This window comes from Leptinotarsa decemlineata, unplaced genomic scaffold (assembly GCF_025532065.1).
Source record: "Leptinotarsa decemlineata unplaced genomic scaffold, Ldec_3_MD MMD2_tig00026361_RagTag_RagTag, whole genome shotgun sequence".
Classification (NCBI taxonomy): domain Eukaryota; kingdom Metazoa; phylum Arthropoda; class Insecta; order Coleoptera; family Chrysomelidae; genus Leptinotarsa; species Leptinotarsa decemlineata.
Window position 1 is genome coordinate 1,906,888 of NW_027412704.1, and position 12,796 is coordinate 1,919,683.

General features: G+C 34.0%; 1 protein-coding gene and 1 long non-coding RNA gene across 3 annotated transcripts; one reads left to right on the forward strand and one right to left on the reverse strand.

The window, feature by feature from the left end:
• The first annotated feature begins 283 nt into the window (after window positions 1-283).
• LOC141479881 (lysosomal aspartic protease-like) lies at window positions 284-9,866 on the forward strand. 2 transcript variants are annotated; one of them, XM_074185124.1, is made up of 8 exons: window positions 284-423; window positions 2,583-2,718; window positions 4,087-4,210; window positions 5,143-5,261; window positions 5,607-5,806; window positions 7,290-7,521; window positions 8,481-8,612; window positions 9,659-9,866. In XM_074185124.1, exons 1-8 carry the CDS (start codon window positions 323-325, stop codon window positions 9,818-9,820), a joined length of 1,206 nt encoding a protein of 401 aa, XP_074041225.1. In that variant the 5' UTR covers window positions 284-322; the 3' UTR covers window positions 9,821-9,866. The 2 variants fall into 2 exon arrangements, with proteins under 2 accessions (XP_074041225.1, XP_074041224.1); XM_074185123.1 differs by lacking the exon at window positions 284-423 and adding an exon at window positions 1,767-1,925.
• On the reverse strand, window positions 332-5,143 carry LOC111502811 (uncharacterized). Its single transcript, XR_012467983.1, has 5 exons — window positions 4,790-5,143; window positions 3,949-4,043; window positions 3,642-3,891; window positions 3,231-3,313; window positions 332-1,683 (listed from the first exon to the last, which is right to left on the reverse strand). It is a non-coding gene; the product is annotated as an uncharacterized lncRNA (long non-coding RNA).
• Window positions 9,867-12,796: the final 2,930 nt, after the last annotated feature.

Below are 12,796 nucleotides of genomic sequence, written 5' to 3' on the forward strand. Positions count from 1 at the left end.
ATTTTATTCTAGATGGAAAACAATGCCTTGACCCTTATGACTTTTTTCCACCTTTCTGATGTGCTCTTAAGGATTTTGTAGTTTAAGATTTCTGCTGCGAATTCATGTAAAAATATGAGGCAATTTCATTTGTGATTGCATACGTTTCGATATAAATCATTATCAAAAACCACTCATCTGAAAAAAGAACTTTTTAGATATATATCAATCAACATTTGCCTGATTGAGTTCTCAAATTCTGACAATGAACAATGCAAAGATCAAAGTGCGTTTCAAGTAGGTACTTCAACTTTTGAACGTATAAAAAAGGTGCAAAATCCAAATGTTCTCATTTTCTACCGGTGGTTACTGTGATCTGGCTAGAATGCGTCTCTTAATAAGTGCCTTCTGTTTGATAGCCGTCATCAATGCTGATTTGATCAGGTATTACGAAAATTTTTGTTGTTACAGTTAAAAACAAAACCTCCGGCTTCAATTAAAAATGTATATGTCTACTATTTTCAAAAGCAAATTCTTTTATTGCACCATCAATGTCTATAGCATCATACACCTTTTGTTCAATAGACAAGATAGCCAAATTTGTTAGTCATGATATTTAATTAATTTCAATTTCAAAAAACTTCTCTCACAGCTGGTATTGCTTATGACAACTGTAAAAAGCAGAGATTTGCAGCTGCCTTCCATTCAGCAGTCCATTCAGTCGAGGAATCGGCGAGTTTTTGAGGGCGCGGAAACTCACGAAAATCCGTTAGTTAGGGAAGCTATGGATTATGCTGTAGACGACCCCTCCCGATATAGAAGGCCCCGACACTCTGTCGAAAGAAGCCCTCAATTTTTCCATCCATCCCACCCCAGCCAGGTAGGGATACCCCGTGAAGGGCGGTACTGATGTCTGAGGACTTTCACACCGCCACCATCCCTTTAGTCATGAACTCATTTGTCTTTTTATCAAAAATCAGCTATAAGGGTTGTTATGTATTCAAAGACCAGACTTCTTCCTGGAAATCCTTTATTTTACGATTCCACAAGATATTCTTTACATTTTACTCTCTACAACTACCAACTACTTTCTTGCTACCCTAATATACAATTTATACCTATATGTCAAATGTCTCTTATGACAATTGACTAGGTTTTTGGGTTCGATTATCCACGTTCGGATATCCTCTTGCTCGGTTAATACTCTACAAGGGTAAGGGAGCTATGCTCCAACCTGACTGAACTGAAGACGCTTGGTTAGTTAGTGTTTGGTCGTGATACGACGGTTCACACCGTTCGGAAGAGACCATGCCCGGTACTGATAATGGGGCAAGTACCCCGAAACCGGTCTATTGGTTGGTCGTATCGACCAAATGAAACTAATTACTGCTTTCCATAGTGGGAAATAACTTGCGACGAATCTTCCAAGTCGGAGACGTTGCACAGGTGTCTGATGGTTTTACCTCAACTCTCTGCTTGACATTAGCTGGTTAGTTGTTGTTTTTCCGTTAGGTATCTATAATTGGTTCAGGTGCGAGGAAAATTTAATTCTTGATGGAAAAAAATACCTTGATCCTTGTGACTTTTTTTTGCCTTCCTGATGTGTTCTTAAGGATTTCGTAGTTTAAGATATGTGCTGCGAATTTATGTGAAACTATGTGGCAGTTTTTGCAATCATAGTCGTCATTATCAAAAACCACTCATCTAAAAAAAGAACTGATTAGAAAGATTTCAATCAACATGTGCCTGATTGAATTTTTAAATTCTATCAATGAACAATGAAATAATCAAAGTGTTTTTTAAGTGCTTCAACTCTTGAACGTATAAAAAAGATGCAAAAACAAAATGTTCTCATATTCTACGGGTGGTTACTGTGGTCTTGTTAGAATGCGTGTCCTAATAAGTGCCTTCTGTTTGATAGCCGTCATCAATGCTGATTTAATCAGGTATAATGAATTCGCTCGATATTTAAAGCTTTCACTGGGGTAATAATTTATTACCATTAATTATTATTTCTGTTTTAATATCATTAAAAAGTTCTGCACACATTGAGAACGTTTATAATTTATTTATACTCATGTATACTGTAGATAATAATAATATTATGAATACTCTGACCCGTTATTTGATGAAAATTAATAACACTATCCTTGATAATAATTATAGATTTTTCACAAATTTTAATGCGTTTCTCCACACAGCTGCTTCGTCAGTTAACTGACTTTCAAATATATTTTATTCCGAAAATTGTATACCTAATTATTATCATGAACAGTGATGATAATTTATTTAGGGCATGTTACATAAGTCTAGTAGCACATATACTGTGTGATCAAGATATGGAGGGCTAGCATGGAAAATCGGAATAAGTTACCCTTTTTTGAGAAAAGAAATTGTGATTGGTTTTTTCAATTGGGAGGATGTAAACTGGAGTTGTTTTTAGCCTAATTCTAAAAGGGACAAATAGTTTGAATTAGTTTAAAATTATTTCTATCGTAAGTTGAGCATAGCCCACTAGATGAATTTCTGACTCAAAATCGATTTTATTACAATCATCGTCGCCGAAATTCCTATATTTTACATATATTTTCATATATTTCAAGAATTCCTCTGACAAAAATCAAACCAGCCAGGACAATTCTTAGAGAAAATGGATATAATGCTGTAAAGGAGGATCTAATCAGTAAATATGATGCCTCTGTTAACTCTGGTGAAGAAGTGTTGAAAAATTATATGGATGTAAGTATTCATATTGGAATGTGGGTTTCATTTTTTGATAAAACAGTACCTATTGTTTCAAGAAAATGTTCCAGTAATTGTAGCAGAATAGTCATGCTGTAGAAAGTAGAGAACAATTTACAAAACTGTGCGATTCAATAATCCTTCAAACAAAACGTGACTTTAAATACAAAATTGTCAGGATTGTTTTGCAACTGTTAACAACAATAAGATAAAATGAAGCACTTCAGAAGGAAATGGAATTCCATTACAATTTCAAAGATAGAAACTCTAAATAAAGGGAAAGGTGGGGTAAGATGGGGCCCTCAAGGAGTTTTTTTTAGCTTTTTTAGAAAGCCTAGAAAATCAAATTTTATACCAAAGTTGACAGTGACTGATCTACGTTGACTAAAAATAACCCTATACAAATGTAGAACTTGTTTATCCTAAGTAATTGTTTTTCGAAATCAACTTATGTAATGTTACACAAATAAAAACATATAATTTGATATTGGTTGAAAAATTGTATTTACAAAATTCGCAAATATGATGAACCTCGTCGTCATCTTCGTCACCATCACATGAGCGTTTTTCTCTGGTCGTTATGTACTATTTTCTGCAACAAAAAACAATATCCTAATAATAATTCAATAATAATAACCTATACGTCAAAATTGTATTGGAATAAACTTAAAAAAAATATATTTCCTCCAGCCTTGCACTGTCTACTATAGAAAACTTGCTCTCAGGCCGGTATCCCTGCCCTGTCCCACCGCACAGTTTTCAGGTTAATTAAGCTTCAATGTTTTATAATAGAAGTAGTGATACTATTTAAGGCAAGGATACATACTATTTGAATATACTAATTACGTATTAAATTATTTTAACACAACTTACAAGTCCCAACTTTAAAAACACCAAATATTATAACAAAATCTACCTACAGAAATACGTTTTAATCCACTGGCAACAAAGACGTGACTCAAGATGGCTGCCGGTTTGTTTGTAGTCTTGTCTTGCCCTTCTCCTTCAAGATAGTTACGAAGGTTGTCAACAGAGTACAGCACCTGACTGGTAAGAAAAAGGTCCACTCCGTCTTGCCCCAGCTTCCCTTATATTTTGTCTCAAATGTCCGATTGTAATCGTACAATTATATCGGATAGAATCAACAGAGCACCAGAATGAATTAACTTACTGAAACATTACATATTTGATAGGACTTTCAATTTCAAACAATGTTTTCAATTATACCAATATCTCTCATGAACTTTCTGTGCAACAGATTAAATCTTCCACCTCCATAAAAACTGTTCAATTTCAAACAAACAAAACTATCATCTGCAGAACTAGAAACAAACAACGAGTAATTCATTTCACAACTATTTTTAGGCTCAATATTATGGACCAATAACCATTGGAACACCTGGACAGAAGTTCAATGTTATTTTTGATACTGGGTCCTCAAATTTATGGGTCCCTTCTGAAAAGTGCGGTCTATTCGAGTTTGCTTGTAGTGAGTTATACTTTATTATTATTATTATTATATTCATCAATTTCCTACCCATTAATGTATTCTGGTTCTTATGGAGTAACAACGAACTATGATTGATAGTATTTTTGAAAAGTTGAAAACCTGCAAAATAACTCTTTAGAATTCTAGTTTTTCAAACAACTTTTTCAGAATTTTCAATCGTGATCCTGAATATAATCTAATAACTTTTTGATTGAGGGGAACATAACAAGCCTACAGTAGGTGGGTAGGTTCAGAGGAAATGAGTTTATTCGACACTCCACTGCAACCCACGAAGGTTCATTGTGGTTCATATATACTCAAATCCGATCAAATAAAACCAACTACTCAAAGAAGCTGGAACATCGGAAAAAAGATTTGTCTCCCTCTCTCTTCAACGGGAGGTGTTTAAGTGACTTGACACATTAGATTTCACCGAAAGCTTTACGTATCAGAAATACGCGATGGACTGTGGCTGTTCATCGTTTTGAGGTTCAGCTCAATATACATCGAACTTCTCTCCAGCGATTCAAATCTAACGGGAATCGCTACTTTCGCACAATCACCGCTCTAAGTGCTTACCTGAAGTGCTTACCAGCCAGGCCCTCGCATGGATTCAGGTTTTAATTGCTCCCGCCAATCAAGAGACTCTTACTTGATCCTAGCGTGTAACTTGAAGCTACCAAGACCGAAATGTGCGGGGCTTTTTCGGTTCCATACCTACCAAGAAATGAACTTCTGCTTATGTAACTCTCTCTTTATTGTAAAACTTCGAAGCTATTCCATTTAGCTATTTTTTTCATTCCAGTCACTATTCAGATGTTTGATTCTCAAGTGAACAAAGGTACACATGAACTTTACAGAAGTTCAACACTTGATAAAACCGTCATTATCCCACTTCAAAACATGTTTTAAGATCGCCTACTTTATTTCAGGATTCCATAACAGGTACGATTCAAAAAAATCTTCAACCTACAAGGAAGATAACCGACAATTCAATATATCTTACGGATCTGACGCTCTCAGAGGATTTTTAGCCTCTGACACTGTTGAGGTGAGTGAACATTTTTATTCATTTCTTATCGCTATGAAAAACGGGCTAAGTAGAGTTGTTTCAACTTTCAAGGCCCAGAAATAAATCTCAATCAATATTCATCCCATTTGAACACTTTTCCTAAACTGTAAATTCGGTTGAAATCAGGGTAAATTACTTGAGAAAGGAAGTACCAGTTAGTACATTACAGTATTACAAAAACACAAATGCACGGCAGTGCTGCCAACTAATATTATGGATATTTCATAAAAATAAATGTCGGTATTTCCAATATTCCCGACGCGCGTTATTAGAGAATGTGTACATTTTCTCAATTGATAATAAGCTGAGAATTTTCACTTATAGGTTGCAGGTCTCTCAGTTGAAGGTCAAACTTTTGGTGAAGCCACCAACGAACCAGGTCCAGTCTTCTTTGCTGGTCAATTCGATGGAATTTTGGGAATGGGATACGATACAATATCTGTCAAGAAAGTGCGCCCTTTCTTCTACAACCTTGTGGACCAAAAATTGGTAGCACAACCTGTCTTCTCATTCTACTTGAACAGGTAAGAAAACTATGTATTTATTGTTAAATTCAAATCACTTTCCATTTGACGACGAGATCGTCAGTTCTATAAAATATATGGACATGTGTATTTATGTTATTATCATCAGAAGGCAGAAGGAGCATTAAAAAAATTATGTGTTTCTGTTAAAAGAAGGGAATGAAAAATTTTAGGGTGGTAGCATTGCCTTGAGCAAGACGGATTCGCCCTCGGACAAATCTTCTGCTCTTATGAACAGGAGGAGCCTGGACAAATGCGCAAGAAGCAGCAGCCATAGAAATTAAAGAGAGAGAGAGACAGCAGGTCATCCCAAGGTGTCCCCTATCCAGCACCGTATAGAAGTTAAGGTTATCTGTGATATTATAAAACTGGAGATACTTCCAGCATTGTAGTTTCTGCAGAAGTAGACGAAACTTTGCATAAAATCCTGCAGCAGACCACAGTCAACAAACACTGTTATCAACTTAAAATAACTTTATTTTCCTGTCACTTTTATGTCGGTTCTGTCCTTAGATTTCAACAATATGAATATATGAACCTGGATGGTTCATATATTCATATATGCCACTGTATAGTAATAAAACTTTCTAGGATGTTGTTTGTCTTAGATTAAAAAACGGGTACGGAGTACAGAGAAACGGAGATGAATGAGTGAGTGACTTTGGCATTTATAAGTATAGATGCCGTTATTTAACGAAAAATACCAATAATCAAGAGGTAGATCAGAAGAAGTAAAGGTTTAAACTTCTGAAAAACATTCAGCGATTTTCTATTCAAAATGCTGTTTTACGAAACTTTTGATAAAAATGATAAATTGTTTTAAAATGCAATAATTCTTATTTTTCTTGTAAAGAAGAAGAAAACACCAGATCCAGAAGTGTATGTCCTTTTTTATTATCAGAATTGGCTACTTTTGGCTACCTTAGGACTAACATGTACTAACATGTATTTTGCCAATAAAGAATCAAAAGAAACTGTTCAATACGTGGATTTGACTGAAATTTTAAGAGTTTTTCTCCAATAAAAATATTACTGGACGATTTGTTTTATCAACATCTGCGTATATGAGAGTGGGAATAAGCTAGAAGACATTGCAGAAACACATTATAGAAGAAGTACTTCCCATTCTAATATCACTGACGACAAATACTTCAGGAAATTGAAGAAAACTTGAGAAAACAAAAGGGAATGTCTTGAGCGCTAGCGAAAATATTTTGAAGAAGACATTTATGAAATCGTATCCATTTTGTAGTTATATGAGCATGAGAGTTGATAAAGTATTTATTTACCTTGTGATTTAAGATCAAATCGTGAGGTGTTGTTTTTTCAAATTACTACAAGTAACGACCGAATCAATCAGAAAAAAGACCTTGTGATGTAATGAAAATTATAGATAGGTGTTTGAGGAAATTGGTAATGAAAATTAAAAAATTCAATCAGCTGAAACTTATTAACAAATATGAATTTTTGTGGTTTATTTTAGAGATCCCAATGCCAAAGTCGGCGGAGAGCTCATTCTTGGGGGTTCAGATCCTAAATACTACAAAGGAAGCTTCACGTACATACCTGTCACGCGACAAGGGTACTGGCAAATCAAAATGGACGGAGTGAACGTGGCTTCTGAGAGGTTATGTAATGGTGGTTGTCAAGCCATTGTCGATACCGGTACCAGTTTGATTATCGGACCATCAGCGGAAATTGAGAAAATCCAAAAGGTAGGCCTGTCGGTTAACAGATACGAATCGGTCCTTCGGAGAATACTCATAACTTAAAAAAAAAATAACAAGCAGAAATTTTATTTTTATCGGGTGATTTTGCCTTAGGCTCATACCAAATATTGGCCGTAATTCTGGTAATACTGACTGAAATCATTGGCCAAATATCTCTTGAATCATTCAATGAACGCCGTCTCATCCATGTAGCGGTATGAAGCGTGAATTTAACTGTTTACCGAAATGCTATCACAAACGTCTCGCGACAGTTCTAACTTGGCTCCCATAATTTCAAGGGAAAAAATAATCTTAACCTCACTTTCTATAAGCCAATTCAGAAGTTCAGACTTCAATATCAGAATTTACATGAACCAACCTAACATCTTCACATATTCTGAACTTATTCGCAATTCACATTATTCCGTGTTTGAGTCGAGATTTTCGAAACATCGTAAATTATACTCGGAAGTAACAAAATACTAATCAGTACGAACCCTCTACGCTTTCGTAAGACTCTGGCATAAACTCTTAACATTCATAACTGACAGTATTTCGATTTCAAATTAGAAATTTTCGAGCTAAATATCGGAGATATAAAAAAATCATCTTGGATTCTGTAAGCTCTTGTTTAACTGTTACAATATCCGAGAAAAAACATCATAATAACAAATGAGGTGTTGATATATTGATGTATATACGGGAGCCCAATTGCAACTGTCGTCAGATTCTCAATAAAGCCATGGTTTAACAGGTGGTGTTAATTCGTACCAACTTAAAGGAAAAATAGTGCGCATGCTCAATACTGCAAGTTTTATTTTGATTATTCAAAATTGGAGACGATGACACGTTCCAGATGACAATTTGAAATGACTAGTGAAATTTCAGTTGGTGCACAAAACAAATAAATTCAGAAATTCACTCAAACCTAATCAATAACATATCTAATCCATTTTTACTTTCAGGCTATTGGAGCAAAACCAATTATTGGAGGTGAATACACAATAGATTGCAGAAGGATATCATCTTTACCTGATATAAATATAGTCTTAGGAGGAAAAACTTTCACGTTGAAAGGATCAGACTATGTTATGAAGGTTAGTATCAAGTGGACCATTGCCACAAGGCTAATTTTGTTGTTATCTATGTATTTTTTCACGCTGATCACGACTCTGAACGCTCGTAATCTATTGAAAACACACCAGAACAAAAAAACTGCCTCTCGACGCGAATGTTGCTAACCGAACAGCATCATTAGAAGTACATCAAAATGTGTACTTTCCACAATTTTAATAAAGTCTAAACTGAAGTTTACGGGAATAACACAAAAGAAAGCAACGTTGCCGCAAAGTGAACAAAAAAGTAGTAGATCGAATAAAAAGTACGAAAAAAGCGAATCCGTAATAACTTACATGTTCAATTAATATTCATCCTTTTCTTAAGGATCTTACCGTTTTTATTTGATTTTGAGACACGATTTGATAATATTAACAAATAATTGAGTGAGAAGAGGTGGAAACCAGAGACAAAGTGACAAATGACACGAAAATATCAAAGCAATTAGTTTTGTTTTGTAAAAATGAGACCATGTGAGAATAATTGCATGTCGAAAATAACATATTTGCCATAACATATACAAATAACATATTTGTACTAAAAGTACTGACACGATAACGAGTGTAACGCGTAACACGACTCTTTGCCATGGAACAACGAAATAAACGTGTAACAATGCTACAACTAGTATAATGTGAACATTTGCTGGTAATTGTAGGCACTGAAAAAACATAAGCTTTAATTTTTTTTTAAATTTGTTCTAAGGCAAAGATGAGTGAAATTTACGAAATATCACAATGAAATTTGCATTTTTTCAACAAAATGTAATGTTGCAATTGATCTAGTACTGCTTCTGAATATATTTTTAGTCGCTGATAACCATAAGGTTGATGCGGCTTTTTTCAAATTGAAAAAACTCTGTGATATTACCAACAAAAATTTCAGTTTGGTGAAAATATCATCAGAATTGATTTGGTGAAATGACAATTCATTATGACATTTTGAAAACTGTCACAAAATTGCAAAGTTTATTAATAGGTCCAGTTTTTTTTATATTTTATGGTTTAATATATCTCTCTTGTTATAGGTTTCTTCAGGATTTGAAACGGAATGCATCTCTGGCTTCATGGCAATGGACATTGACCCTCCAGTTGGTCCTCTATGGATTTTGGGAGACGTTTTCATCGGTAAATACTACACGGAATTCGATTTGGGAAATAACAGAGTAGGCTTAGCAACTGCCGTTTGAAAATCTATTTGTTGTTTATAATATTTATTAAATTGGAGATATAATTCATGAGTGTTTCATTTGTAATCGAGAGTATGAAGAGAATATCAAATATGTACCGTATATTTACTAAAGATCATACATTTTCGTTCCCGAAGATGTATGATTCTCTAGAAATTAATTTAAATAATAGCAAAATTCTATTATGAAGTAAATGTGTGCATAAAATCATTACAACTGGAGTTTTATGCAAACACCAAAACGTTATTTCAACACCTCGACACGTGTTTCGATCAACAAGTGATCATCATCGAGATGATCCCGCCAGGACCAAGATCCCACTGTTGCTATCTTGGAAACGATAGGATATACAAGATCCGTTGAATTGGACAAAAGTTTTTTTGTGAAACTAGAATAATCTTTTTTGGGAAAGAAAGTTTTTGGCTTTCTACTACTCCATCTGATACAAAAAAATGGATGAGAGAATCTTCCAAAGAAAGGAAGGATTAATCAATTTGAAAATAAGTAACTCTATACATGGATGTGTAGATCATGCAAAGAAGTAACTTTCAGACACAAACTGAAAGAAAGTCCTCCTGAAACAGCTACTTTCATATAAACATTGAATTACACGAAAGAAAAAATTCTTTCGAAACAAATACTTCTATATGAACACTGAATTATACAGAAGACACTTTTCTCTATTCAGTTTGTATATCGAACATTCGTGGAAGAATAAGAATCAGATATCATTCACATGAGTTCTACTTTGAATGAATGGTAATAAATTGTACTCACATGGAACACTGTCACCCTAACTGGTATACACGTGTTTCGCCTTAAGACACTTGCCCTAAGGCTCTTCAGTACCAAATTGGATAACATTATAGAAAATACACACACTTCATTCATGAATTACGATTTTGAATGTCACAGAATAAGCTTGATCTGCTTATGTCATCGATGACATCGTAATGACATTCATTCACCTATTTGATTTAATCCCAGCCATGAGGAATCTTATTTGTCACAGAATAAGCAGATCAAGCTTATTCTGTGACATTCAAAATCGTAATTCATGAATGAAGTGTGTGTATTTTCTATAATGTTATCCAATTTGGTACTGAAGAGCCTTCGGGCAAGTGTCTTAAGGCGAAACACGTGTATACCAGTTAGGGTGACAGTGTTCCATGTGAGTACAATTTATTACCATTCATTCAAAGTAGAACTCATGTGAATGATATCTGATTCTTATTCCTCCACGAATGTTCGATATACAAACTGAATAGAGAAAAGTGTCTTCTGTATAATTCAGTGTTCATATAGAAGTATTTGTTTCGAAAGAATTTTTTCTTTCGTGTAATTCAATGTTTATATGAAAGTAGCTGTTTCAGGAGGACTTTCTTTCAGTTTGTGTCTGAAAGTTACTTCTTTGCATGATCTACACATCCATGTATAGAGTTACTTATTTTCAAATTGATTAATCCTTCCTTTCTTTGGAAGATTCTCTCATCCATTTTTTTTTGTATCAGATGGAGTAGAAGAAAGCCAAAACCTTTCTTTCCCAAAAAATTAATCACTCCTAAAAATATAACCCTTTCAAATCAAATAGAATAATCTCTTCCCCGATCGGGAATATAAGTGGTTGTTTTTGAAATATTCGCCAAAATGTAGAATTATCAAAGTTCGTTACTACCACCTCCATTTCGAATTATATCAAAAAAGCTTAGGGACTATCAATACTGTTACATATTTGAATTTCATTAGCTCGGACTTCCATTGTCTAATTGATATGTTTTAAAATCTCTGAAATAACAAATGAAGGTGAAAATTAAGAAGAATAGCTGAAAATAACAATTGTATCAAGCAAAAAAACCCTGAAAAGAAATTACAATGAAATGAAATTAAGGAAAAAAATTAACAATTGAAATAAAATAAAAAAATAAGAGATATCAAATCGTATTACTTAACGACGTTTCGATTGTTAGTATCGACAATCGTCTTCGGATGATGACTGGATTTATTCCTCGGAGAGATGACTAATTATAGGTCATTCGAGTGCTTTCACCTACCCCCTCTCTCTGCTTCACCGGTTTAGCGGGAGTTGGCCCTCTGACGGGAAACGACCGTTTTCCGCTTGTTTATGGGTTTCCTTAGTTAGAAAATAAAATAATTTCTAATACTCAGTCATTTTATCAACACACACATGGCCAAAAAGGCCAAAAACTAAAATACAACTTTTATAAACTTAAAGGAAACGGAAACACCAACCACTTATGATTTCTCAGATTTCAAGTGTCACCCACTGACAACTGAAATTCAAAAGGAACGCTAACCAGAAGCAGATTTGCATTTTGATTGTTCAATTTTCAATTTTGTGCTTGATTTTTACTTAATTGTAATTTTTTAAACAAACTGTTTCATATTTGTTATAATCTGATATAAACCAATTTGCAATGCGCCGTTTCATTCATTAGATTTCGATAAAACAACTAGAATTCCATAAAACATAATGAAGAATTTTCATTTGATTAGGCGATATTGAAGCCTAGATTATACCTCTTTCATTTACTATATTGTGTAGTAATCCTGTGAATGATATCTGATTCATGTCCATAACGAATGTTTCGTACACAAACTGAATAGAAAAACACGTTTTTTATATAATTCAGTGTTCATATAAAAGTATATGTTTCGAAAGAATTTTTCTTTCGTGTAATTCAATGTTTATATGGAAGTAGCTGTTTCGAAAAGGTTTTTTCTTCTAGTTTGTGTGTGAAGGTTACTAGAAAATCAAAACCTAAACCTTTCTTTCTCAGAAAATTAACCTCTCCTAAAAATTCAATTCAAACTGATGTTCTTTGATTTGAAATATTGCCTATGTAGTTCAGTGAAATTACAAATCAAAGGTAGATTTACATATCGATACTTGTGGAAGAGTACCAATATTTGATAAATCAAAAAATATATTATCGAAGTTACTTATCATTTAATGGA